The sequence below is a fragment of the Numenius arquata genome, chromosome 9 (assembly GCF_964106895.1).
Source record: "Numenius arquata chromosome 9, bNumArq3.hap1.1, whole genome shotgun sequence".
In the NCBI taxonomy this organism is placed as follows: Eukaryota; Metazoa; Chordata; class Aves; order Charadriiformes; family Scolopacidae; genus Numenius; species Numenius arquata.
Window position 1 is genome coordinate 12,928,597 of NC_133584.1, and position 27,619 is coordinate 12,956,215.

Consider the following 27,619-nt stretch of genomic DNA (forward strand, 5'->3'; position numbering starts at 1 on the left):
TCCAGCCTCTGTCTCAACAGCCCAGCTCTCTTCTTTAGGCTGTTCAATTCTTTGTAATTGTGGGTATGAAAGCAAAACACCCCCTACATCACACAAAGTACAGATAACTCAGCTGGTGTGCAAGTCAGCAGCATCCTCCTTCAAAACAGCACTGGTTGCTGTGGGCACTGGAGTTCAGTGCTGGAGAGGCACTGAGCACTGATGGAGACATACATCCATGTGCAGCAGTGAGGTGGGGCAAATGTAGAGTGTGAATGTCTGAAATGAGGTTGGAAAGGTATATTCTGAGTGTGTTCATCTTTCTTCTTAAACAGAAAGAGCTAAGAGATGCTAAAATTCAGCAATAATGGAGTTGAGCAAAAACCTCAAAGTTTTTCTACTTCTGCTTCCCTTTTAAAGGGATTTGCATGAAATGCTTGAAATCAGTGATAGAGCAGGGTCAGTGCTCTGACTCCTGGGCCTCGGAAGGTGCTGCTGTAAGGACAGAAGCACCTGCGTTGAAGTGCTGAGTTGCTGACCCCCATGAGTAACTTGTTTGGATGGTACCGTGGGAGCTCATCTTGTGCTGCAGAAAGCCCAGGCTAGATCTGAGTCATAAAACAAGCTAACTATCTGAAACGGGCGGGATTTCCACCTTCCAAGAAGTGCCCACCTAGCTTCAGCTGAAAGCCACTAATGTAAGATGAAGAAGGCACTGTAATTATGATCAAAGTCCAGTTGTTGAGAGCTATGTAATTAGTCTCTCCCTCCAAAGCCGCTTTTCTTTTTTTCTTTCTTTTTTTTTTTTTTCTTTTCAGCTAATGCTTGGTTGGGGGAGTGATATTTACAGATAACTTACTTGTGTTCTTGGAAATAGTGGTCATTAGGCTGTGTTTTACCCAGGCTGTTGGGAATGCACCTGCTGGTGCACTGGACTGAGGTCCGTCCTGCTCTGCTCACCCCTCTCCCCATGGTGGTGGCTAATTGGTGGCCTCGGGATTTCACATTGCTCATGTTTGCTGTGGCTCACTCCTCCCTTCTGAATGAAAGGCCTCTCACACAAGCTGCTCTTTCCTCTTTCATTTCTGGTTTTGTATTCTCGGCTTAATGTGATACGGCCCAGCCTCCCAAATCTCACTAATAACAGAGGCTTGAGGATCAACCCTGAAATCCTCTGGTCTCTGCAGCATCCGTGCTGGAAACCTGGTTTCTCAAACATAGTCCTGGGTTTTCAGGGGGTTGCAAAAAAAAAACCAAAAACAAACAAACAAAAAAATCCATGAACCAGATATTTGGGGGGGGGGGGGAGAAAAAAAAAAAAAACCAAACAATTTTTACAAGAGGATGAGGACAACTGTCAGAAATGAGTTGGGAGGGCATGAGCCATGACAGCATCATCTATTGGGTACTGTATCTGGATAGAATTTGGGGAGCAGGGTCTAGTTCCAGACAGCCAGAACTCCTGGGTTCAAAGAGATCTTCGTTCCGGAACATTGCGTGTGTCACTTCACCTTTCTTCATTGGTTCCCACACGTATCAAACAGGGCTGGTAAACGGACTGCAATTATCAGATAGGAGTCTCGCCAGTGTTAATGCTTGTAATGCAGCACAAAGGTGAAAAACTCACTGAACCCAGTGCTCATCATTACTAATAGGCAGTAATCAAACAGCATGTTTCCTCCCTCTGGGCTGGGAGGTGGGACATTCAGGCAAAATGTGCTGGCTGCCCCTCCTCATCACAGGCAGCAGTGTGCCGTGCCCCTTCATGGCTGTGAATCAATGCTGGCGTAAGCAGCTCTCCTTTCACTTGGGTATTAGCTGGGTGACATTGTGACAGAGCTTTGCTTAAGCTGTCATAGGGTAATGTCTTGCAAGAGTGCTTCATCCCATGTTCAGGCTCTGCAGAATCCTTGCATTTGGGCACCAGCATGCTTTTTCTCTTTCGTTGTACTGTGTTTTGCTGAAGAATAACTGAACTCCTGCTATGACAGGGTGCACAAATCTCATCTTCCTTCACCTTTGAGATGAGAGCCCAAATTTGCTGCATTGGCAGAAGGACCTGAAGCCAAGTAAGGAAAGCCACATGACTTGGTATAGATCTATTTGCAGAAACAGCTAGTGATACAGCAGGTACTTTCCAAAGACTCAGAGAGGGCCCAGAAGTTGTTCTGAGCAGCTTGTGGTGTGCTAGGAGCAGCCGGTGACTTCTGGAGGAGCAGAATTGGCTCTGTGCAGGAAGGAAGGAAAGGTGAAGGGGAGCCAGGGAGGTGCTTTTTTTTTTTTATTGGCCTCGGTGATCCCTCACGTGAGGTGGTGGTCACCTTCATGGCTGTGCTGTCAGCCCTGGTAGAAAGCCCGTGGGGGATGTCCCCAGCTGGAGCCAGATGTATGGAAGGGGTTAGTATGCAGAGATGAAGATATCGCAGGGTGATCTCATGTGTGAGAGGGTTTTGCAGAGTAGCTCTGCATGGAGGACACACTGCCATTACAGCACGTCACAGCTGCACCCCTGGCCCCTTGCTAAGGATGTATGCTGCTGGTGGTGGTGAGGAAGGGAGGGTATTTATCTCATCTTTGAGGTCTGTTCTTATACTGCAGTCCCATCAGAAGATGGGATTAGAAGGTTCTTTGCAAAATACCACTCAGGAGCAGCATATTAAACCCTCTTCAGTTCTTTATTCCTGGCACAGCCCTTGCAGTGTGCTCATCCCAGCTGGCCCTCTTTGCTCTATGTCAGAGAGACGTCCTTGTGCTGAGGATGTCACAACCCCTTCACAGTCATTACCAAAGGCAGCACTTTTCTCTTTTCCTCTTCAAAACAGTGTAGGCCCCTCAAGAGTGCCATAAGAAAATATTTGTCTGCTTGGAGGTCCTTTTAGTGCTGCTTAAAGGATTAAAGTGGAACCAAATCGACCATTTTCTATTTTTTCCCAGATATCAAAGGACTGTAAGGAGAATATATGAAGTCTTTCACGTGGTCTTTTTTAACTATGAGGAGAGAATACATAATTCATAGGACTTTGCTCAACTTCCAAAAATACTGCAGAAATTAAAGAAGCAAGTTCTCAATGGCTTATCGGCTCAGAGATGTTTAGGATGTTCATGGTATGTGTTATAATCCCCTGCTGATTTGCGTGGTACCTTCTGCTACAGGCTAACTTGCAATGGCACCTCTCAACAAACACAAGGATTTCTGGCCTGATACAGAGCAGAAGGGCTCAGCTTCAATTTTGGGAAAAAATAAAACCCTCTAATGTCCAAGAGGTGGTCAGAGGAGTATTGAAACCTTATTAAAAAAAAGTCCATAGGTGTCACAAGGCATGGCAGAGGAAGGATGAGGAAGAACTCAAGGAAACTTGGCTCTTAATTTGGTGCCTCCCTCTAAGCTAGTTTTGCGCTTGCATGAAAACCTTCACGAGAACACAGGCATTGTGATGGGAGCTCAGTTACACAGCCCTGCACATTTTGATTTCTGTTTAGTTTAAAATTTTGTAGCCCCTGATCAAAACTGAAATAATCAGAAGGAAAATGTTTTGCTATAATAAATTTCTGAGGTCTGTTTGACTAGGTCTGCTGATAATAGATAAAGTCCTTCCATCTGTTTAGATAGCTTCATCAAAACATCTGTAGCTGTTCCTCTGGCTTACTTGGGAGTTTTTGGTACCTGTTTGTGATCACTTACTCCTGTGTAGCAGACCAGCTCCCCACAGGATTTTGCTGCTGAGTCATCTCTAATCAGGTATTTGAATGCCACAGGTGACCTGATGGGACAAATAGTGATGCATGTAAGCAAGGGGAATTCAGTTAGTCTGTGAAGTTGTAAAGAGAATGGTCACCTCCAAGAGTGAGAAGGGGGAAACCCTGCAGTAAGTGATTGGGGATTCAGTAGGCTCTTTGCAACATAAAAATAAGTCTGCTTCCAAAACCTGGTCCTGGAAGGGTCGATGCCTCTCTAGTTTAGTAATGTTGATATGCACCTAAGTCAGTGCATGCTGAAAAAATGCATGGGAAGAAGCTTGCCGTGTGCTGGTGAGCTGGACGCTGCAAGTAGCAGCTGCTCAGCTGTGTGTTGCCAGCAGTGTCTGCCTCTAAACTCAGAAGTAGGAGTTGGAAATGGTGGCCCAAAACAGTGGGATTGCTGTGCGTGCTGTCAACGGGGTCGGTGAGGTGGCTATGACCGCTGTGAAATTGTAGTTAAGCTGGCTCTGAGAATTAACACGGGCATTAGGTTGTCGAATATTACAGGATTAAAAATCTTAAACAACAGAACTCCTTTATGCTGTTTTTCTGAGTTTCGTTGTTCATATTTATGAATTTTCCTCTTGAAATATATACAGGCTGGAAACATCATTCCCATTTTTGATGGAACAGGAGACACTGATGTATTCATGGCACTCCAGGAGCTGCTGTTTTAAGATAATCACAAGCAGAAATCATAAATCACATTATGTGTGGCAATGTATTGATAAAATTATAGGGAACCAACCCTGTAATTTCTTAACACCAGGCACACTTGCAAAAGCAAAGATCCTGTGAACGCTCCAGGTAGCATTCCCTTACACACCAGCACTATTTGTGATAAACAGTTCACTTGTTCCTGTCTTCCAGCACTATAATCTGCTCTTAAGTCTTTGTCCTTCATCTGCCCTGTCTTGCAGCTCTTTTGTGACACAGAGAAAAGTTTTTGCAAGTGCTCTAATTTTTGCGAGAAGGATTCTCTGCCCTTGGGCTTAACAATAGCCGGCCTGCCACAGAGTTGCTGTGTGCTGGAAAACACAGCCACATTTAGCAGAAGACTTCATTTTTGCATAGGAGTATCACTGGTGGCAGGTGTGGGGAATGGAAGTTATTGTTTATCATCTAAAGCACATCGGATTTATCAGGTTGACTGTGGGGCTAACAAGTGGGAGCATCAAGCAAATTCGTATTACAAGGCTCTGCACCTAACATCTGCTTTGCTGGTGTTTCTGTTTTGCATTTTAATTATTTACTGAAACACAGGATGCTGCTGTTTACAGTTTCCTGCTTCTAAATAATTCTGGGGACTTTCTGCATTATCATGATGATTTATTTTATACTTTTGCAAAATTCAGATCTGGCTTGAGAGAGTTTGGGAGAGGAACTTTGTAAGTTCCCTGAGCAGTTCATAGAGAAAAGAATTTGTGTAACTAAAGACTGAAGCAGCTTTCATAAGGGTAGGTGCCTTAGGGAGCCAAGATTCTTACCTGGCTCAACTCAAAATGTCACGAGTCTTTTGCAGTAGACAGTCTGAGACCTTCCTGTCCTAAAAAAGAATCACATATTTCATGTTCTCTGTCTGGGGAAGCTGTCCCTCTCCTCTCTGACTATATTTACATGACTAAATGCCCTGCCACACATAGTGTCGCAGGGCTGAAAATCAGTGTGGGCTGCATGATTGCTTTTGTTTTGTTTCCTTGTGGTGGGGGGCTGTGTTGAGACCCGTGTGGGCTGTCCCCTCACCAGCCTCTCCCTGACACCTCCTCATGGTGGTTGAATTTGGGGAATGCCTGTCCTGTGTGACCCAGGACAGCAGCAACTCGGTACCTACTGCTCAGCAAGCAGGGGTGCCTAGTGCCTTTCCAGGGGTCATAGCTGCAGCACCCCAAGCACTTCAGCAAAGAAACCCCATGAGCTTCTGGGAAGACCCTGACAGAGAGAGGATCTGATTCCTTCACGCATCAAAAAGGCTCAAATCTCAGAAAATTCAAAAGAAACTTTGTTCTTAGCAGAGCGTGTCAGTGTCCTGGGGAATATGCCTTTAATGCTACTGATAGTGGTACGGCACGAGCAGGGAAAAGGGTGATTGCAAGGAAATCTGTGCCGGGCTTTAAACAGAGTTCAGGGCATGCAGCAGGGCTGCAACCCCAGCATGAGCAATGGGGGCTGCAAGCACAGCCAGAAAAGCCCGTTCCGTGTGCACCTCCGCCATGCTGCAGAATTTGGGTCTTCCCATTGGTTTGGTCTAGAAAAGCACACTCAGTTCAGTGGATGTAGTTGTGGCAGAGGTGGGAGGGAGCTGAATCTTGCATCTCTCATTTGTTTGTCTCTGGAGGGTTTTGGATGGTGTCAGTGCTCGGGAAAGCTTTGGAGGGGATTGAAACTTCCTTACCAGGGAGAAGATAGGCAGAAGCCCCATGTTCTCTCTCCCGCTGGCTGGAAAAAAACCCAAAATTGTTTGGTGCAAGAGGGTGAGAACAGGTGCTCAATTTAGCCTGTTGCCAAGACCAGATCTGAGAGCACGGCCCCCTGAGCACCGTGGTCCTGACCTACCAATCTACACCCAGCAACTACATCCTGGGGACATGGAGGGCAGTCAGACACCTGGAGATTTGAGCTGGGCTTACCTGGTTTTCCAAAGTCCGTGGTCACATGCTGCAAAGGTCTCCTCTTTCTCCACCAAACCTCCCAGCAGCAGGCTGAATGAGGCGCACACGTTTCGTGGTCAGGAGCAACCGCACTCTGCACCGAATGTTCACAGCTTCTGTGGAGCTGCCTTGGAAGGACTCCACTTAAATGTGCTATATCTAATAGTAGAATCACTCTGTCAGTTCTCATACACTATACTATGTGCATCTGCTACTAAATAGAGAATACTGTACTTGAAATGACCTATTATCTGCTCAGCTGGGTGCCATCTGTGTACCAGGGTCTGGAGCATGTAAATCAGCAGCGTGAGAGTTCCTCAGATGATGCTTCATCCCTGCACTCTGTGGGAGAAGCACTGAGCCTGACTTCATCTCTGCGGGCATGAACATTGCATATGAGATGTTGTTGGTTTCTGACTGTGTCTTTTAAAAGAAGCACAAACTAATGTGGTGGGTTTTTTTCTGGTTTAACCCTGTTACTCTGCGGGAGAAATACTGCTCTGGCTTTGCTCCTTAGACTGTAACGGTTGCTCTTTGCACCATGTAATCTCATTTGTATTGTGTTAACAAGCAAGCCAGTCAGGAATACAAGAGATCTCTGTGGCAGATACTCAGCACAGAGTGCGTCCCTGATTTGGGGGACCTGCCGTGCTCATGGTGAACCCTTGATCTGGGGGGTTTCTCTCAGGTTTCCTTGGTGATGTGCTGTCTGTAACTGGTACTAGCTCTGATGGTGCACAGTGCTTAGGAAGAGATAACCTCAGGACATTTGGTGGTGGACTGGACTGTGGGAAGCTCAGTCTATACCATGCCTAACTTGTTCAAGCTACATAAAATGTGAGGTTGGGCTCAACAGTGCTCACAGTCTAGTCTTCTCCAGACAGCCCAGGGTCTGGAGCCAGAGCTCAGGCCAGGGTCACATCTAAAAAACTTGACTGCATGTAGATAAGGCATAATACACAAACCAGACCTTGAACCCAGGCCAGACCAGCTGTGTGCATGTAGCCGAGGTCTTTCCTTGCTGCTGTACCCTGGCTGCAAGTGGAACTTTTCTGTTGGGTTTGTTTTGGGGTTTTTTCCCCTAGCTCTGGCCTCTTTCAGAGCCTTGTAGTATCTAATGAGACCCTGACACCCCAACTGCCCTTCTGAAGCTCTGATGCACTTGGCTGAATTATTTTACCATCTGTAATAAATAAAGCAATTTCTGATTCTGTGTTGTGGTCTCTGTATTGGTGTGATGGAGGTAGACCAGTGAAACTTGAGAGATGCTGGTTGCACTCAACACAGCAGAATTTCAGCAGACAACAGTTAAAAGACCCCCATTTCCTGTGGGAAATACTGAAAGCAAGTTCCTTGTAAAAAATAGACAGCAATGAGCTGCTGTAGATATTGTTATTGGGTAAATGCTGTGCTCACAGGAAAAATACTGATGAGCAAAGCTCAACAGGGGGAATTTGATTCGGCAAGCCTCAGAAAGGTCAGAGTTCTGGCCATTGCCTCCTCAGAACTTTTCAATTTTCCTTACTGCGTGCCTAAAATCACTACAGAACAGTAGTGATGAAGGCCTGTAATACCTGTATTTTGTCATGACTCTCATCTCTTGAAAATTACCTTGCCCCCTTTCATCTCTGGGTCTGTTGCTTTCTTTTCTTTTAATATTCCCTGATGCTGCAGAGATCTGGAAAACTGGACAGGATACAGTTACCCAAAGCAGCCTAAAACAGCTATTTAACACAGGCCTTTCCCTCCCCACCTCCTCCAGAAAAGATGAGGAGTGTCCCCATACTGTGCAGCAGAACGCAACAGCAGAGATCTCCGGGTCTCCTCCTTCCCTGGCAATTTGTGTATGTTCCCCCTAGCCCCTGCTGCAGACCATTACTGGTGGTGGATGAGTGGATCGTGGGGTGATGTGGGGTTAGGCAGTCCCCATGAAGGAACAAACGATGGTCCCTGTTGTCTTTAATTGTAGCTGCAGCTGGGCAGCAGAGGTTGGTGTGTGGCAGCAGAGCCGGAGGCAGCACCCACCCTGCAGGAGACCTCTCAGCAGAGATCTGTGCTCATCCTCTCCTGCACCAAGGGGAGGAGGCATCACTCCATTTGTCCTGCTGTAAAACTATCAGGGAGGGCTGGCTGGCTGCAAAAAGTCTTGTGTAAAGTTTGAAAGGTAGACCCAAATGCATGTTCTCAGCTGGGTACCTAAAATTGATGTCTATTATGTAGACCAAAAGGATTGTATTTTTTTTTTAATGGACTTGAAAGTGTTTTGTGGCTTCTGACTGGTTTGCCTGTAAAGTTTATCTTACAATACTTATTTTTGAACTTGGCTCAAAAATACCTCAGAATTTTGAGGGCTGGCCCTGGATTTTCCACTTGTGTTGTTTTTGAGAAGACGTTCTCACTTACTGCAGTAAAAGCTCTCACCTCTGCCCGGCAGCTCTGACTCCTCCCTCTCCAGTTGGACACTGTTTTTAACCATTGCTGCAAATAGATTTGGGGAAGGGATTGACTGGAAAAGTGAGTTACAAAATAATATAATTGCAACTGCTTTTTAATTGTTTTGGGACTTAATGCTTTTTAAAAATGGGTGGAGATTTAAATTTTCTTTCATTATTTAAATTTGGAAAGTCGCAGGACCATGTTTTCCTGGAGATGTACTGATAGTCAACAGATCTCTATGTGCTTTACAGAGTTGGTGGCACTGCTATACCTCAGGAACAGAAGGGCAAAGATGGACACGTCGCCCAGGGGTTGAGTTGGGTGTCCTGAGTTCCAGGCTTGTGATCTAACTCTGGGCTTCCCAACATAGGTCGCTCATACTCCTGGGTGGTCTTCTGGTGGTTACAAGAGCTCGTACCCCAGTCTAGAACACACCAATTTCAGTGGGCTGGTGGAGGAATTACTGTGGCTGTGCTTTCACCTTGGCCAGAGCTCCATCTCTCTTGGCCCCTGTTGAGAAAAGGAGTGGGTGTCAGGGTCGAGCAGAAGGGGAGGGGGATGTCCATGGCTGGGTGAGGAGGTAGTTTCCAAGGATGGGTGAGAAGAGGAGGGTGGAGAAGGGGGTGTCCAAGGTTGAGTGGGAGATAAGAGAGGTCTTGGAAAGTTCACAAGATACTGAAGGAATTCTTGAAGGAAAAAAAAATTAGGGGAGACTTTGCTCTAACAACTGGGGGACGGTGCCTCCAGTGCCAGTGGAGTGATTAGCTGCCCAAGGTCCTGAGGACAAAGAAATGCCTCTATTATGGTCACTGGTTGTAGGGGCTGATAGTGATGACATGTAGATAGAAGATGGGATGAGATATGGATAGGAGATAAGGAGGGTCCCTGGGACACAGGCATTGCTGATAGCAACCCATTCTGCTTCCAGAAGCTGTTCCCCAGTGCTGGAGCAGGGTGCTGGAGCGGGGCTGCAATGATATAACATGCTTTGAGGGGCCACTGCAAAGCTGCGAATGTTGCCTCTACTGTGGCCATAGTCTTACTCAAGATGACTCTAACCGAAAGAAGATTATGAATGGAAAAAATCCCCCTTTTGTTTTTCAGCATAGTGAACTAGGAGGATCATTCTGTGCAGCCGGTTTCACTTTCTTTGATATAGGTCAGTCTTGCCCACACACCGAGGGCTCGAGTAAAGAGCAACCAGAAAGCCGAACCATCCCTTCATACCCCTTTCCATTCTGCTCACAAACATACACTTCCAAAAGAGAAATTTAAATCACAGGGAGATTGGGATGCACTGTTACAGTAGACTCTAGCAGAACACAGAGTTTTTATAAGCCATGCAACCAGCATTCCTCTGAGACAGAATTGCTTTAATTCTTCTAAATATCATACATCTCGCAGTTGAAACTTGGCGTGCACGATACAAGTGTCATTTGCCTAGAGAATAGGAAGAAGTTAACAGTCCTCCCTAGGCTGTCCTCAATGGATGCTGTAGGACACTGGTTGTTTCTGAGCACTTCGCCACTGTCACTCCTGGTTCCTTCATGTGTTATCTTGGTTGGTGGCTACTTCTGAGATCGGGGTTCACCCTTCAGACAGTTAGCTTCTTTCATTTTCGAATGCATGTCTCTGTGCCTCTGGACCACTTTTCTCTCAGCTGCCCCTCCCCATAACGCATATTGCTGTCTACATGTTTTTCAGTGAGGTTGCAGATCAGCTCTGGGAAACATCTGAAAAATGCAGGATCTGGGGAAAAAGAAAGGACATTTGAACCATGGGTGAAAATTATATTCTGTCTCAAAAAAATCCTGTGTGTAGTTCCTTAATTATTCCTGTTATTCCTGTTTGTTATTCCTTATGCTTGCCCTTTCAAACCCGTACATCCATCACTCTTCTTCTGGAGGTATATTATAGAACTAACACATAGGAGCAATGTTATATAAGAGGAAAATCTGAAGGATTTTAAGAAGTTGCTGGAAATCTACATTTTAAAAAGCTAAATCTGAAAGCGGGGCTGAAAATCTAAAGAAGAATAAATACTTGTGAGTGCAGTTCAGCAGAACCTGCCTCTGCCAAGATGGGATTCAGCCTCTCTTGGGCTAAGCCAAGACCTTGGAATATGGCACGAGACAGAGAAAGAAAAGGGGAAATGTGTAGTAGAGTGCAGTTCCTGCTGGGGAGGGGGACTGCTTGTTGATCAGGTAAACACAGAAAGAGGCATATATAGAGGTGCAATACAGACCCCCAAAATTCAACAGCAATCTCCTCTGTGAGGGGCGTGAGAGCCTGACTGTCTGCCCCCATTTTGTCCCCCCCTGTTTATGGCAATGAACCTGTTTTGTCACCAAAGGTCTCTAACGGGTGCTTCCAGGGCGTGATTTGCCAGCTGATGTGGCTGTAGGGAACAAGCGTTCTCCACGCTTCGGGGAATTCCAGATGACACTGGCTGCCAGGGGCACGCTTGTCCCGTGTTGCCAGACCCCACTTCCTTCTCCTCTTGCACAGCTGTGAGCTTCATTAGGTAGCGATGTCTACAAATCACTGCAGTGTTAAAATGCAGAGCAGGGGGAATTCCAGAAGGACAAGGGCTGCCAAGTTCCTCGAGTTTTAACAGCGTGATCCAGAAAGGAGCCCCCTCCCCACTCAAGAACTAAAAATACAACTAACACGAAGATTCAGGCAATTAAGCGTAATGCTCATGAACTTTAAATTGTTTGTTTAACGTGGCTTTTGATGCCCTTCAAGGTGTAAGTGAAGAAGGCAGGGACCAGCGCGTGGACTGGAATTGGTGGAGTTGGAGCTGAGGCTGCCGACTTCTCTGCTCTGTGATTTACTTCTCTACCCAGCCCACACTCTGTGACAGTTGAGGGCTAATATATTAATCTATGCATGAATTAAGGGCTATTAAGTGGTTAACTGCTGTAAGCATTCAGGAAGAAAGATTAGTTTTTAGTCTGAGCATCTGGGTTTGAATTCTACTTCCACCCTGAACTCTGAGTGTGACTTAAAGCCGGTCATAACATTTCTGCAGCCTTGATTTTTATTCCTGGGCATCATGATTTTGGTGCCTGAAGAAAAATGTTGAGTTTGGAGGTTTCTTGCTCTAGGAAGTGCAGTGCATACTTTACCTGAAGAAATTAAGGACTTTTTGAATTTCTCTATCTACAGACCCAATATCACTAATTCCTTTTTGAGAAACACCAGACTGGTGAGGGTCACTCAGGTGACCAAGGTTGTATTTCTGGCTGCACAACTGGCTTGCTGAGTAACGATGAGTAATCCTATGACCTCCTGGTGCCTTAGTTTTCCCACAGGTAAAATGGGAGTAATTACACTGTCTTCCTTTGTAGAACACTTTGAGAGCTATGAATAAAATGAGCCATATTAGATATCATTATTTAGACATTATTAATTATTCTTTGGGTTCGTTTTTATAATGTGGAAGTGCTTTCTTAATAAGAGTAGATGTTCTTCTCTTTGCATCGAGGTTTCCTAAGTACTTTACTAGCAGGTCCTTTAGGGGGATATATCTTGTGAAAAAAACAGCAAAATCTGTAGCTTACGAAGAAAGACTTCTCTGTCCCCATCTACTTGTCCACTGACTGAGGACTACAGACCCAGTGACAGAAAATTGTCTACCACTGGTAGACATTCGGTGGGAAGAAGCAGAAAGCAACATCCTATTAGTTTGGCAACAAGCAGAAAAAAAGCTCAAAATAATTTTGCTTATCCCTACTGTGAACGATTTGTTCTCACAAGATTTTACACTGTGGCTTTACACCAATATCAAGCCATGAAGTTCAGCATCTGTAAACCACACTGATTATTTCTGAGAGTTTGCACACCTTGCAGGAGGAACACACACCACCCCAGAGCTCTGAGAGAAGCTAAGGAGAACTGGAGGTGCTTGGATCTCTCCACTGAGATACCTTATTCATTTCTGGTTTCCCCATAAACTCTACTGTTAACCCAGGGGCGGTTCAGAGTGTTGAAGCTCTAAGCCAATTTTGGATGAAAAACCAAAAACCATGCTATCTCTTGGTTGTGACAGTGTTTCTTATTTTTGGAAGGAGCCTTCTGGACTCACACGTGCACCACAGTGGTGCTTGAGCTGCACTCTGAATCAGATCTGACCCTATATCAGTGAAAGCAGGTGGCATCTGCCTTTAAGGTTAAAGCTGCAGAGGAGGGGCTGTGCATGCTTTGTTTCAAACCTAGGTCTTGCTCTCCTCAGGAGCTCGTGGCTTTTCCCCAGTGGTAAGTCAGACTTTGTGTTTTGGGTTTAACCCTTCCTAAGAAAGGTTGTTTGCAGTGAAAAGTTGCTTTTTGAGTGAGATGTTTTGCTGTGTTGTAATAGTTGAATTTAATAGTTTTCCATCATTATTTTCTGGTGTGGAAAGTGGTTTGGTTTGGGGATTTTTTGTTGCTTTTCTTTAATGTCTTTGATGTGAAGGTAGGAAGGGGGAGAATGTAGTGAAGACTGGAAAACATGTTTTTAGAGTGAGGTAGCAGGAGCAGAAATGTCTCGTTTTCTCTCTGGTTTGTCACCACTTTATGTCTTGCTGGGCCAAGCAGTCAGATCTTCATTTCCACCTGTGTTGGAAACCTCAGCTCTAGGGAAAGGCAATAGCAGGGCAGATGGGCTAAGGCTTGTGAAAGGCAAATGCTGTCCTTGTCGGGGTTTTTTGTTTGGTCGTTGTTTTTTGGTGGGGTGGGGTTTGGTTTTTTTGGGTGAAGTTTAATGTTCCCAGTCTTCTGGGAGCTTCTGAAATTGAGCGCTGTGGGGGCACAACTACAGGGGCATGTTGCTCTCATTGCCGTATTTTGCAGAGATCTTGCTCATCAGTGTGATGACAAACTGAACCAGCTGGGATGCGGTCCCACTCTGGTGGGCTGTAACACAGCACTTCTGGGGAAATGCTCAGGAGGCAGCAACACAATCAGTGTGCACAAGGCTTCAGCCCCCAGAGTGAATCTGGAAAGTGCTTTCAGCTGGAGTCTGGGCTGCTCTTGCTTCAGCAAAATAAATAGGATGGAGCTGAGCTGGACCTCAGTGGGAGTGCATTGCTGGCTGAAACCTGGCCTGGAGTTCAGTGGTGTGGGAGCAGTGTCCTAGCACTGCTAGGAAATCTTGTGCTCTTGGTGAGGTGCTGCTTCTCACAGAAGGTTTAACTTGCTATTTCTGTTGATTAATAATCTGCTAGTGGTTTTTAAAGGATAGGACGTTGTGGGTGCCATGTGCTATTCAGCTTGCAGTTTGCATGGGGGCTATAAATCCCTCTGTAGTTCCAATCTGGTGTAATTAGTGCTCTCTGATGCTTGTGGCAAGCTGCCTGCCAAATGCTTCAGCAGTCAATGAAGGGAATTCAGCATATAGCTCGTAGACTTAAGGTAGAGGGCAACCTAGACAACAATTACTACCGTGCTTTGTCCTGTCGTAGTCAGTGGTTTAGTATAACAGGTTGTGTTTGGTGGTGTTATTTCCTTGGGATGAGTGGTTGTAGGTAAAAGGAATGGTTTTTAAATGTCAGTTAGTTTTTAAAAAAAAAAAAGCTGGTAGGAGCAATTTGAACAACACAAACTCCTGTTATCTTGTGATTAACTTTAGGCACTTGGGCATTATTTTACTGAAGCTAGAGCGTTTGCTGATGTGGGAAAAGACAATTAACTAGAGTAGTGAAACTTATGCATAGATCTTGCTTAGGCTTTAGCTGTTATTTTCTTGAGGATGAGCAAATTTGGACACTTAAGTATTCTGTTTAGTAGACAGAGGCTGCTCCTCTATGTTGAGGGCTGTTAAGGAGAATGGCACTAGGTTTAGGTTTTATTAAGATCCCAGGGAAGGAGACAATTTAGCTTGCATGCAGCTTTGTCTTGAACTATAGTTGGTTTTCTTGCAGATTATAGCTCTTTCCCATCTGAGAGCAGGATACACCAAACTGAGTAAAGAGCAATGCTCGCTACCTCTGTAATGCTGTAGCCTTCTCACAGGTGCCTTGCCAATGTTGGCCACCTAATCCTGCAGCCTCCTTTGGAAATAGAGTTGAACAGGTATTAAAGGTGTTGCAGAGAGTGTTGAAGGAGTCTCTCAAATTTTGCTTCTGTGAAAACATTAACCAGAGAACTTGGTATAGGGAAACATGACTTTTTGGCTATCGGGTAAAATCTGGTAATATTTTTCTTTGGAACTCGAAGCCAGCAGCTTGGTTGAGTACAGAGATAAAGATGACACAGGTGGAAAATGCCTTTCTGGAGAAATTTGGACTTGTGTGTTTAGTACAGAGACGCACTGGTTGTGTCCATAACTGATGTGACTCCAACAGCTCTGTTAGCTTCAGAGGCATAGAGAAACCAACCTGGCTTTATCAATCCATGCAGCTATTACCTCCTTCCTCTCCTGCGCTGTAGGCTCTGTGAAGACTGCTTGGTTGGGGTAGGTTTATGAGAAACAACTTCTACTTTGCTGCTGAATGTGTCCATGAGGGCCAGAGCAGGCAGGGCTGAACTGGTTGCTTTGCCTTCTTGAGACCTAGGACTTTGTGCAGCTGTGAACCAAAGCTGGGATATGTCATGGCATGCAGGAACCTCCTTGCACTAAGAGTTTTTGAAAGAAAGAAGGTTTCTGAGAAAGGTCTGTTTTGCAATAACTCTTTTTGGTGAAGTTGGTTCCTGTGTATGTAATAATGAGCTGGTGTGGATGGCTGTTGCTACTGTTTCACTGAATTCCTAAAAAGTCGTCGTTAGTATTTAAGTCAAAGGGAGCTGTGATAAGTGGCAAATAACTGTTAAAAGCATGCTTTTCAGTGGTTTGGGAGAACCCATTGTGGAGTTTCTCTGACTATTCCTGGGAGGTCAGGACTGGGTGCAGGGTATTGAGCTGTGCCTGGGGTCTGTGGGTTTAGTGGCAGAGTGGGTTGGGGAGCGTGCACTCGCCCTTGCTCTCCTCCAAAGCTCACGGTAGCAGTGGTTCCCAGCTTATGTAGCAGACTTTAGGTCAGATCTGTTCTTCTGGGTTTCAATATGGCACTTTTGAAAGTGTCTTACCAGACTGAAAGCTTGAAAGCAGCGATTTCTGGTATTTTGTGGGATAACTGCCGTTCTCGGAGGACTTGTGATTATTTATTCAGATGTAGAATGGGTATGTGCTCGCATCTGTGAGACAGAGCTATTAGCTATGACACTTCTGAATTTTATTTTTGTCTCTGGCTGTTCATGAACTTTGAAAAGGTGTTGGGTTTTTCTTGTGAATCACAAAAAGGATGAGCAACTGAAGTGATACTTTCACCTATTTTGAGGCATGCCCAAACCAAAATGGCTTTGATTTCTATTAGCTCAGGAAAATTGTCTGCTCTTTTCAAAGAGCATGAGGTTCTGTGGTCAGCAGAGGTAAGGAAAGCCCTGCTTTTTGCAGACCAGAGTCATCCTCAAAACATAAGAGGCCATATGACTTCAGTAAAGGGAGATATTTCTGGCTGCTGTCAGAGACTGATCTACTTCAGGAAAAAGTAGAGGAAGAGAACAACTGCAGTGTGATCTTCCCTCTGAAATACTCTTTCTTAATTTTGTCATCTTAATAAATTAGGGTCTTCCATGCAATTTGTTTAGACCATTGCGTTAAACAGCACTAAAACGTGCCAAACCAAATGTTAGTACAATTCTGTTTGGAATCTGTTTATAGCCCTGGCTTCTGCCACAGCCATTCCTCTGGCAGGGAGCATGGCCATTCACTTGTGTTGTGCCGAAACAGCTCTCTTATAAGAAAATTTTGCAGGGTGTCCCCATCCTCGTAGCAGGAAATCATACTCTCAGAATGGAGAATTTTTGTCAAGAGCAAATATACTAGAGAAATTCCTCCCATTCCCCCTTACAGCCGTTCAGTATTTTGACACAGGCGTAAAAGCTGCTGCATTTGAATTTAGAAATTGGCCAGTGGGATGAGAATGTGCAGCTGTGGAAGGCGTGAGTGCTCCGGCTCCGTCACTGCTCCTCTTGGGCCCACCTATTTCTGTGAGGCTTGTGGGAGCTTAAGAGGATAAAAATGGCCAAGGTAATTAGCAGATCTGGTGGAAATCAACTGGTCAGGCTCAGAAAGTATTGGAGGTGAGAAGACGGTAGACAAGCAGATATAATCTGATGTGGTAGAACTTACTTCCATTAAAAACCAAGCAAAAATAAGATTTTATTATTATTCAATTTAAAAAAAAAAAAATACTTACTGTAGTCTAGGATCTCAGCTGCAATGGCTGGGTATAAGAAAAGTCACCTACATCATCCAAGGCCATGCAATCTAGAGAGGCAAACAGCCAGGGAGAATGGATCGCACATTGCTTAGTCTTTGCATCAGGTGAAACACCTGTCTGCTTTATATGGAATGATGATTATTTGGGGGTAAAATGGAAGGTGGTGGTTTTGGTGTGTGTAGTGTTTTTTGTGTTGTGTGGTTTTTTTTTGATTTGGGTTTTTTTTTTTTTTGTGGTTGGTTGTTGTTGTTGTTTTTTTTCCCTCTGGGATTCTTATGACACAGCATCCGAGTAGACTCTGAGGGATATTTAACTTATTGGGAAGGGTGGCCAAATTCTCTTTCGTCTAAATACAGCATCTGCAGCAGTGTGGAATGTGTGTTGTACAGCTGTGAATGTTCCAGGCATTCAGCGTATCTCCTTTTTCACACAATAGATTCTATTTATGGGTTTTCATCAAGTTGGACACATGCATTCAACATATCTTTCTCTGTGTGTGTGTGTTCTTTTTTTTTCTTTTTTCTTTTCTTTTTTTTTTTTTTTGCTTTTGTTTTTTAAGGTTTGTAGAAACTCCGAGCCACTTCTCCTGGAAGGAGAGTTACTACCGATCAGCCATGTCCCAGAGCTCGCAGCCCAGGGAATTCCTCAGTCCAGAGGTGCTCCAGCATATCTGGGACTTCCTGGAACAGTAAGTAATCCTTAACTGGAGCCTGTGGAAGAAGGTGTCCTGGGACAGGACACCTCTATAATTAGGTTGCTCAGGGAACTGATGCCGGGGGTTTTGGAGTCTTCTATACTTGTTGATTAGAAGATGTGGGAATGAGTCTGTGAAGACTGACAACTCTTGAGCTCTCAAGATGTTCTTCATCCAGGCCATGGGGAACAGATATATAGATGACCAGTGACACTGACTCTCTTCAAGACCTTTGGTTGCTGAGCTGACTGCTTTCCAGCACATGGTCAGTTAAGGTGGATGGTTGATGCTTTTCCCGAAGGAAATGGGGTTGCTACACTGTTGAAGGAAATAAAACTGATTCTGTTCCCATGACTGATGTTGAGACAATTATTGCTGTAAATTCTCCATGAGTTCTGTCTTTGTGATTTCACCTCATTTTTTTTTTTTTTGGTCAGACAAGTCCCTCCAGGCCCCATCCTGTCCAGGGGCTGCTGTTAGCATAGCGGGTGATGAAGTGGTGGTTCATTAGTAGTTACTTGTTCCTGAGAATGGTTCATGGTCCTGTGTGACATCCTAGCACAGGGGGTGGGCAGGTAAACAGAATGAGTCCAATTTTAACTGCATTGCTCTGTTCTTTTCAGGCCAATATGCTCAGTTCAGCCGATCGATCTGAACTTCATCGATGGCCCATCTGAAAATGGCTCTACAAACAAAATAGAGATTAGCATGGACTGTGTCCGGGTGCAAGATACGGAGCTGAACGACCCAATGTGGGTGAGTAGTGAGAAGAAATTCCTTATCCGTCGGGGACAGATGAGGAGTTTTTGCAGGAGCTATTCTTGCAGTGTTGCCCTGGGACCACCCTCTTGGTGGAGGAGATGTGGCCAATGCTTCTGACCAGGCAAGATGAGAAGGAACTGTCTCATTGTGTCACACCTCAGAATCTGGTTGGGAGTGTGGCTCTGCCAGAGGTGGTGGTGAAGAGCAGTGTCTGTACTTGTGGCTAAACTGGACAGAGTGAGACCTGCGGAAAAGCATCTTTTCTCTGTGCCTCACTGGGGCTACAAGGGGGAGCAGGCTGGCTCCTTACCTTTTCCTCCTCTCCTTCTGCAGCAATGGCAGGAGAGAGTGATGAGGCAGCTGAACAGGCAGAATTGCTGGGGAGTCTCTTGCACTTGCCTGGCTGCTCAACCGTCCCTGCTCTCTCCCCGCTTAGAGCTAGTTTACGTGGCCTTGGGGTTAAAATAGTTATTCTGCACACAGTTGCAATTTTGCTGACCAACAGCAGGGGTTCTTCACTGTTTTTTTTCTTTTCTTGAAGGTCAGATATGAAAGAAAACTTGGTTTCTGACCATGGTTGAGGTGTCTTTCCTTGCTGTGTCTCCAGACAGACAAAGCCAGAGAGTGTTTGTAACAAGTCTTGGCTGTGGGTGTCTCACCAGTATGGCTTCAGACTGGAATGCAGATGAGGCACACTGGCGGTTGCTGGTTCATTGCCTTTGGCACAAACTGACTAGTTTTTTCTTAGCAATATCTCTGGTGAGGAAGCCAGGTGATATTCTTGCTGGCTGGAGAAGGAGGTATTTCAGGAGTTCAAGCTGTTCATTCCCTGTTCCTGTTCTTCCTGGGGTTTCTATACTTCTGGCTAAAAATGACATGTGGTTTGAAATTTGTGTTCATGTCTGTAAGTCTACTTGTTCTTCTGCATTTCCATCCTGAGAAACTGTCAGTTAATTCTCTGGCTAAGCAACCACCATTTTTAATGTGCCTCACCATGGTGTGTTGGCGGTCTGCACCCTGGCAGCATCTGTACCCTGGAGGATCACATCTGCAAGGAAAGAGCTCCCAGGTCATACTGATTGCAGTTCCCGGTGCCAGAAGGTTTGACCTCTTACTGCCTCTCTCGTCTGACTGCTGGGAGACTGCGGTGCTCTCCTCTCTCCTTGCAAGATTGCAAAGGGTAAAAAGGCTGCTTTGAGGTTGGGTTTGTGCTTGGCTAATGTGGCAAAGCTACTCCAAGCGCACAAGGAGAGGTGACTGATGTCATGTCTGTTGATTTTGTATCCAGGTTGGGTGTGAGGGGGTGGCATGCAAGCCTTCGATCAGCGCCTGGATCTGAAAGGGCATATCTCAGCTTTTTCCAACACTGTAGCACAGCTGGGTGTCTCTTCAATAGCTAGTCCAAAAGATTCTTCATGTTTAGAGGGGCTCCTACTTTTCAAAATAGGTGGTAATGTTCTGTTTGAACTATGTCCTCCTAAAAAAAAAAAAAAAAGCGATCACCAACAATTTAGAGGTCATCAGCAGAAAATTTGTTTCTTCTGTGCTCAAACCTCGACTTGCTGCATTGAGTGCTAGCAAAGCCTCCCCATCTCTATCTCCTTTGAGCTGTCAGCAGAGCACTGTGGTAGCTAACAGGCTCACTCCAAGCCCTTGTTCAGAGTCTCCCTCTCCCGTCTGTGGTGCAGTGAAACATGAATGGAAAATCCCTTCCTCTTGTCCTCTCTGAACACGGCTGAAGTAAATGCTGGGGTTAGGAGAGGAGGGCAGGCAGCCTTTGCTACGCAGTTACCTCTTGCTTATGATGGGTTTGATTCCAGCCCTGCAGGAGGCATTTCTGGAGAGGCCAAGCTGCACAGTGACTTCTTTAAGAGGCGTTTTTCACTGACATGACAAGCCAAAGGGGGAGCAGGGAAATTCCATCCCATCCTCACCCTTACTGTAAGGCAGTGTCTCGGAGTACATTAATGTATATACATTAATAAATGTTCCAGTTTGTCTTCAGTGGAAGACAACACCTTTGCTCAGTTGAATGCTGGACAAAAGCCTTTACAAAGCAAAATATGCATCGCAAACCTGTGCAAACAGCCTGCCTTTTAAAATGAGGAAAGCTTTTTTTACTCCCCTTACCACCACCACCTCCCTATAAATTTGCAAACATCCCTGACAGGTGACAACTCCCCCTTGCAGAGAAGCCCGTGTTTGCTTTGCTGTTTCTGGGGCTCGCAGCCGCTGCAGCTTGCATTGGCAGAGAATGTGTAGCCTGGGGCAAGGTGTTTGCTGTTTGTCGGCTTTAATCTGAAATACCTTACAACCCTCTTCCCCTCCAGCTTCTCTTTTCCTTTGGATAGCTTCGGGGCAAGAGCTCCCCTTGCACCTGTCTCTCCTGTAACCGCAGCCATGTCACTTCTAGACACAAGGTGCCACACGCAGCTGATTGCAGTACAGAGTTGAAGAGGGCAGATAAACACAAAGGAATGCAGCAGAAATGGAGGGGCCCTGGGAGATGAACAGTAAGATCAAGGCAGAGTGCTTTTTATTATTAGATTTGTTTTAGGAGAATAGCAAGGCCAGCTTAAGACTGGTTCATTTGAAGCAATTGTTCTTATGTGGACTTCAAGGCAATCCTGATCAGCCTTTAACATAAGCTCACCACCTTCTTGCAATTTATGGCTGAAAAGTGGATCTTTCAGCCTGGAAAGATGTACATCCTTGATCCCAAGAGTTGTGTTGGTGGGAGTTGTGCATTTTTTTTATTATTTAAACTTTTGGGGGTGCAATTGCTCGATCACAACAGTAGGAAAGTGGGGGCAGTTGGGAAGGAGCTACTGTGTTCAGAGCAGTGCCTGAAGAAACTGTCCCACTGGTGGGCTGGAAAATGAGCACGAGTCCTGCGCTGCTGAACACCCATCAGTTGTGTTCGTTGCCTTGAAAATGCAACTAGCTATGGAGAGAGCTGAAGAAGGTTGAGTGACAAAGAAACCCCTCTCATCTGAGCTACAGTTCTGTCTCTTGCTGAGCCAAGACCTTGCAGTTCTCACACTCCTGTTCTTAAGGAAGAAATATTCTTGCTGTGTCCCATATAAGAAAGGGGTAAGAGAATCTGGTGATCGGCAGTACCTTGGGATGAAAAGACCTGGAGGGGACAGGAAGAGGGTTTGTGGGTCTGATGTAGCATTAGACAGCAGCCTTCCCCAATCACGTGCCTTGTGACCGACTCTTTCACAATGTCCTGAGTGGTCTGTCTGTGAGGCTGCTGGCTGTACTTCTTTGTCTCCCATGGCATTAACCACAGACAGGCTGGGAAATCCCAGTGGAGGTCTGCCTTTTTGCATAGCCAGAGTGAGGGGATGGTGGTCCCTGTGGGTGTGGAGAACATTTAGCCTTTGCCATGGCCCTGACGTGGGAAGGAGCTGCAGATGGCCAGGAAGGTAAGTTGAATATGTATCCTTGTGGGCCACCTACCATTTGTTAGGCTTCACCAAAGAATGTGGTCCCTGGACTCTTCCCTTACCAAGGATGTAGCCTGCAACCATGGGGTCTGAGGTGGGGTGGTGGCCACCACACTCAAGAGGAACGCTGGTCTCGAAGGCTGTATCCTGCAGTGCTAGAAACCAGGTGATGTTATATGATTTTTTTTTTTTCTTTTTTCCCCTGACTGATTAAATGACCTGGAGCTATGGGGATGAGGGGTCTGGGGACCTCTCTCTAGGAAGTGTGTGGTGGTGCAATAACCCCTCCATTGCCCTGGAGCCTTTGCTGCATGCTGTCAGCCTGTCACGCGGTGCATAAGTGCTCTCTTTCACCATCCCTCAGAAGTCTTTTAACTGCTCACCAATGCTAAGAAATGCCAGTCTGGACCCAAACAAAGCTGTTCTGGGCTAAGAAATTCAGTGGGCAGCATCCTGATAAAAGTGTTATTTGAGGGGCTTGCAGAGTCAGGAAGTCTCCTGCCACCATCCCAGCAGAACGTCCAGGGCTCCAGGGACCTCACTGGTGGGAGCAGGAGTGCTGTCCGGAGTGATGGAACAGCTCATCCCCCTCCCCCTGTACATACCTTCCTTTCATGCCCCTGAGCAAGCCAGCCCCTTGCCTAACCAGTTCAGTGGAATGCCTTTCCCCAGACAGTCGCCGTGGTCAGAGTTTTCTTAACCTGGATCCATCCCTCCCCACAAAAGGGAGAGAGAATTCCTTGCCTTTTTTATTATTTGTTCTTTTTCATCTTTTGCAAATCATCATGGGGGATTTGCTGTGTGTGGCTTGGTTAAGCACTGCTGAGCTCCTCGTGGGGTGGGTTTCTCCCAAGGAGATGGTGGTGGTGTGGGTGCTTCAGACAGGGCTATGTCCTTTAGGGTTTGTGTCCTCAGCTTCATAGGCTGTGGATGTCCTTGTGGGTCTGTAACCCAAGAGAGGTGGTTACAGACATTTTGGAGGTGCAACATGTGTTCCATACTTTTAAAAGTGACAGCTTCAGTTCTAACTTTGCTGTCTTCCTTTATACACAGAGATAAGAGGAAAAACTGGGCTGTAGGAAAGACTAGAATTGGCCCTTGTAGGACCTCAGCACTTGCACCAATCGGAGTCGGTATTTGATACTTTCTCATGGGAACAAGAAACGTTTACCAGGTTTAACCTGCTGTATGCTCACCACAGCTGCATTGCACAGGGTGTCTTCCCATGCTGCAGCCCAGCAAACTGGAGAGCAGTAGGGCTGAGGCCCCTGCAGGATTACCCTGTCCCAAGGTGGCCAGGGTAGCTGGCAGACCTCTTCCGCATGCTCTCAGCCTGAGCACTATGTAAATCAGTTCAGTAAATCATATTTGGTGGCCATGCAGTGAATTCCTGGGTCTCTAGGAGCCCATCACCTGTACAAGCTAGGGGTTGTGGTCAGGATCAGGTGTGCAAGAATATGATGGACATCATTTAAAAAAAACACCGCTGTCCGGCAGGATGTCTGCTGCATCCTATCCAGTGCTGTAATATTAAAGCTCAGGCTCTGATCTCAGTTAACTTTAATTGCTTGCTTAAATGTTTTGCTGGGTCAGGAGAAAAGAACTCCTGTTGTTGCAAGGTAATGGCTGAGGAAGCAGATGAAAGCTGGTGGTGGGACTGCGGGACAGGGAGGACATCCCTGCGTACCAAGAGCAGGGCAGGGAGCTGGCGTGGCTTGCACAGTGCGGCTGAGCAGCGCACAAAGAGTGACTCGGTGCAGGGGCTAATGTATGTTGTGCACTTCCCAGGGCTATGGCAGGTGCTGCAGCCCTGCTTTTTGTTGGGAAATGGGTTTGCAGCTGGAGGATAAGGCCAATTTGATAAGTAGATGCAGCACAGTGGATTGTGTGGCTGTCTGTTTCCATGCCTAAGTATTCCCAGACTGACCATAGAAAGGAAGGACTTTGTACAGCACAGGGATATGATCAAAGCTTTTATTGCTGTCTGGTTTGTGCTTGAGAGAGTCTGAGGCTTGCCAAGTTTCTCTTCTTTGTGGGCATTTGTTCGTTCCATAGCTGTGCAAAGAAAGTTGACATTATGCAAAGGCATTTCCATAATGAGCAAATGCATTATTCTGTTGGAAGTTTCCCTCTAGCACCTCTCTTGTTTGCAGTTGAACTCATAAGCTCATTTAGGCCTGGCTTTGTAATCCTCCTGAACGTTTAATCTTGTGCAGTGTAGGTGCCTCCAAATGATCTAATAGCATTTAAGACTGCGGACACAAATCCAGAAATAGTCAATTCTTTCAGATAAAGGATGGACATAGAGAATGTTCTTGTTCATTCAATTTGGCCAAAGCCTGAAGACTTGTCTCATTCTGTCTATAGCAAAGATGTCTAAAGACATACTTACGTTTCTTTAAAATAATTTTTCACTAGCTCCCTTTCCTGTGCTGTTTTGCCCTGGTTCTGGCTGCATTTCTTTTTGTAGGAATGCAGCCGGTTAATGAGTATCGTTACACCAAGTGTTTTATTTTTAGTGCCACTTCTCTGAATTCTCAATGGTATTGAAGAAAACCAACAGGCGATCTGTCTGCTGTGCTATAGATCATTTTGGGAATGTATTTAAAATTCCTTTAAATATTTTTGCCCTTCTAGTATCTTGCTTTACATTCATCTTGGGAGGGAATAAACTAATTTTAAGCTGAAAAGCACAAACCTACTGGGGAAAGAGCCATGTGCAATGGGGTGTTTTGTGTCCATTCTGGCCTGGCTCTTCTGGAGGGCTGCCTTTAAATCCTCAGCACTTATTGCTACAAGCACTTGAGGTGGAAGAGTGTCACAACTGTGAGTCCTGCCATCTGCCTACGCGCAAATACCTCTGAACAAAAGAAGTAGTCGCTTCAGAAAACACCTTCCCCAAGCAGCTAGGCCTGCCTCCAAAAGTTTCCATGGTGCTGCACGTGCTTCTTGCTTAAGTATGGAGCAATAATGCGTTAGTGCTTATTTTACATCTTTAAAAGGTCTGCACAAACACTTAATTAAAGGGATTTTGATCTTGGAGCAATAGACCGCAGGCACTTTTTGCCTCCAGAGAAAGTTTAAGGTTTATGCTGCCTTGCTGGGAACTTCACTGTAGGTTTCTATCTAGTTGATAGGATCCTCTTCTTTCCTTGAACTATAAACATACTTTCCATGTTATTTGTTGGGAACACTTTGGGTTAGAGCCCATAAGCAGTAAATGCCTTGGGCAGCTGGCATTTCAGCAAGCCACAAAGCACACTTTGAACACCAACAGAAGTGGAACGGCCATCCCCAAAGTTCACATTCCTCTGGACTTTTTTTTTTTTTTTTTTTTTATTTTTAAACCAAATTGGTGGCAGGAGGAAAATGAGGCCCTTCTCTCTTGTTAGCTGGAAGTAGGGTGATGAATCAAGCTGTCCATTTCCAGCTGAATGAAAGCTTTGAGCTTTGTGGTACCCCTTCTCCCTGCCTGCCTCTGTGGGGTGAGATGGATGGAGGGCACCTCACAGCCCTGTTGCAAGCTGCAGTGCTGACCATGCCTGGAAGGGGTTGTCAGGCTCACGAGATGCTCCTTTCAGGCCAAGACAAACCTGGAGAACAGCCTTGGGAGTGTCCTGCTCCCCTTCCTCGTCCAACACAGCCAAAGTGTCTGTGTTGCAGTGAGCTGTGGGGTGTAGCTTTTGTTTTTAAAGTCCTCTCTTGCATTAATTGGGATTCTTGCTTTGAAGAAAACCTTGTGCATCCAAAGGCTCACTATATATGTTGCTTTGTGGTTCTGCAGATCCTGCCCACAGTCCTGTTAATAACTATAATTTTTTTCCTCCAATATTTCATGAGGAGATTTTTGGAGTAGGTGATGTTTTCCTCTGGATCTCTCTACCACCTGCTTTCCACCTCACTGTTGCTGATTTGATAGCATTGAAATTAATGAGGGAGTGAATTGTCAGGCAGTCACAGAAAATTAAATCAATCTCTGTGAAGCATAGATTAGGGAGTGGCTTGTGGCCTGGATTTTTGTGCTCACTGCTGAATGAATCCTTTGCTACTCTGCAAATTCAGATGCTGATATTAATGAAAGATCAGGGGAGTTTTCAGTAACAAACATAACTATCACCTCTAAAAGCATGGATTTTTATCTCCAGCCTCTTTTGACACCAGGAAAAGGTACCCTGCAGCGCCTTTCTTTCCTTTAAGGATGTGGATGGGGATGGTGAACCACATGGTGATGTCTGATTAGACAAATCAGAAACTAAAATGATCAATCTTCTGGGGAGAGCCCCCAGCCAAATAACTGAACCATCCTGTGGCTGTTAACCCTATGGCTATTGCCATACTGGTGGTGGACATGGTAAGTGACAGCAGGCAGAGGACAAGGGGACAAAGACCAGCACTGAGACAGTCAACATTTCAGCATAGGAAACAAGGAACAAACAGGCTCCCTGGGTGCCTCAGGGTGTATGTTGTGGCCCAACACACCAGGGCAATATAGGATAACAGTGATGTACTTGCATGAGAAGCATGAATGGCCAGTGGTTGCAGGGGTCAGGGTTTAACCAGAGGCTTGGGAGACTGCTCTTGAATTATTGCAAGCTGATAACTTTTTTTTTTTTTTAAATATTGGATTATTGTACAAGGGCTTGGGTGGGAGGGAGTTGGCAACATAACAGAGGCAGGCTGGAAAGAGCTGCTGTGATTGTGCATTTATGAACAGTTGTGCATTTCCCGAGAGCAATCTGTAGTTTATACAAGATAAGGGAAGAACAACACTTTCCCCTCAGCTGCTTGTGCAAGAGCAACCCTGGCCTGTCAACAGTTGCTCCTCTTGTAATTAAAAACAAAGAGCCTCTAATCTGTCCCTATCTCCTGCTTTTCCCTTTCCCTGGCCAGAACACTCTGTCTCGTGCTGGGGTGCAGGTTTATGCCTTGCCCCTGTCTCACCTCCAGCTGGAGGGATGGGCCTGTTCACGCTCATCAGGAGCGAGTCATGTGAATTTTCTTGTGTAATTTTCTTACTTTTGCAAAATATTTTACAAATGTGTTGGGGGGAATGTGTGTGTGTGTGTGTGTGCTGTCAAACATGTGTTGAGCATCCAAAGGTCTTCATCAGGCAAAAATGCAGTTTGAATGTTATTACTCTGACAAAAGAGCTGCTGATGGCTTGAACCCCCAAAGTCCCCTGGTCACGTCTCCATGCGTGACTGGCTACTGACCTGTGGTTTTTCACTCATCAGTGCAAAAGTGTTGGCTCGAGTGTCTGCTGGCCAGTGGTTTTGCAGGCTGATCAGCTGCCCTGCAAAAAATCTGTGTCCAGATAGTTTTTTGTCTCTAAACATTTTTAGTGAAAGCATCTGCTCTTTAAAGAGAGTCACTAGAAGAAAGTGGAAGAAATAGATTAAAAACAGCATCAGGAATAAACAGACAACACTTCTCGATGATAAATTATCTGTGTGCTTAATGTGTGTCCTGCATTGTACCCCAACTGTGGGAAGTGATTTCCTGCTAGCACTCTGGTGGGGATGACCTCCCTTGATGGGGTTGGAGAGGTTTTGGTTGTGCAGACAGTAGGGAAGGTGTGGGGACCTTGCATCATTGTGGCTGGAGAGCTGAATCTCTCCAGAGAAGTGTCTTGCTCTCTTATTAAATGGAGCTCAGCAGCCAGAGGGC

At 45.6% G+C, this 27,619-nt stretch overlaps 1 protein-coding gene across 3 annotated transcripts in view; it reads left to right on the forward strand.

The window, feature by feature from the left end:
- TP63 (tumor protein p63) overlaps nucleotides 1-27,619 on the forward strand; it is a 105,268-nt gene that overhangs the window by 2,816 nt on the left and 74,833 nt on the right. For 2 of the 3 annotated variants that reach the window (XM_074153999.1, XM_074154000.1), the window contains exons 1-2: nucleotides 17,659-17,732; nucleotides 18,362-18,494. In XM_074153999.1, the coding sequence (XP_074010100.1) occupies nucleotides 17,659-17,732; nucleotides 18,362-18,494 (207 nt within the window). Of the gene's footprint in view, nucleotides 1-17,603; nucleotides 17,733-18,361; nucleotides 18,495-27,619 lie in introns of those variants that run through there. The other variant, XM_074153997.1, reaches the window with a different exon arrangement.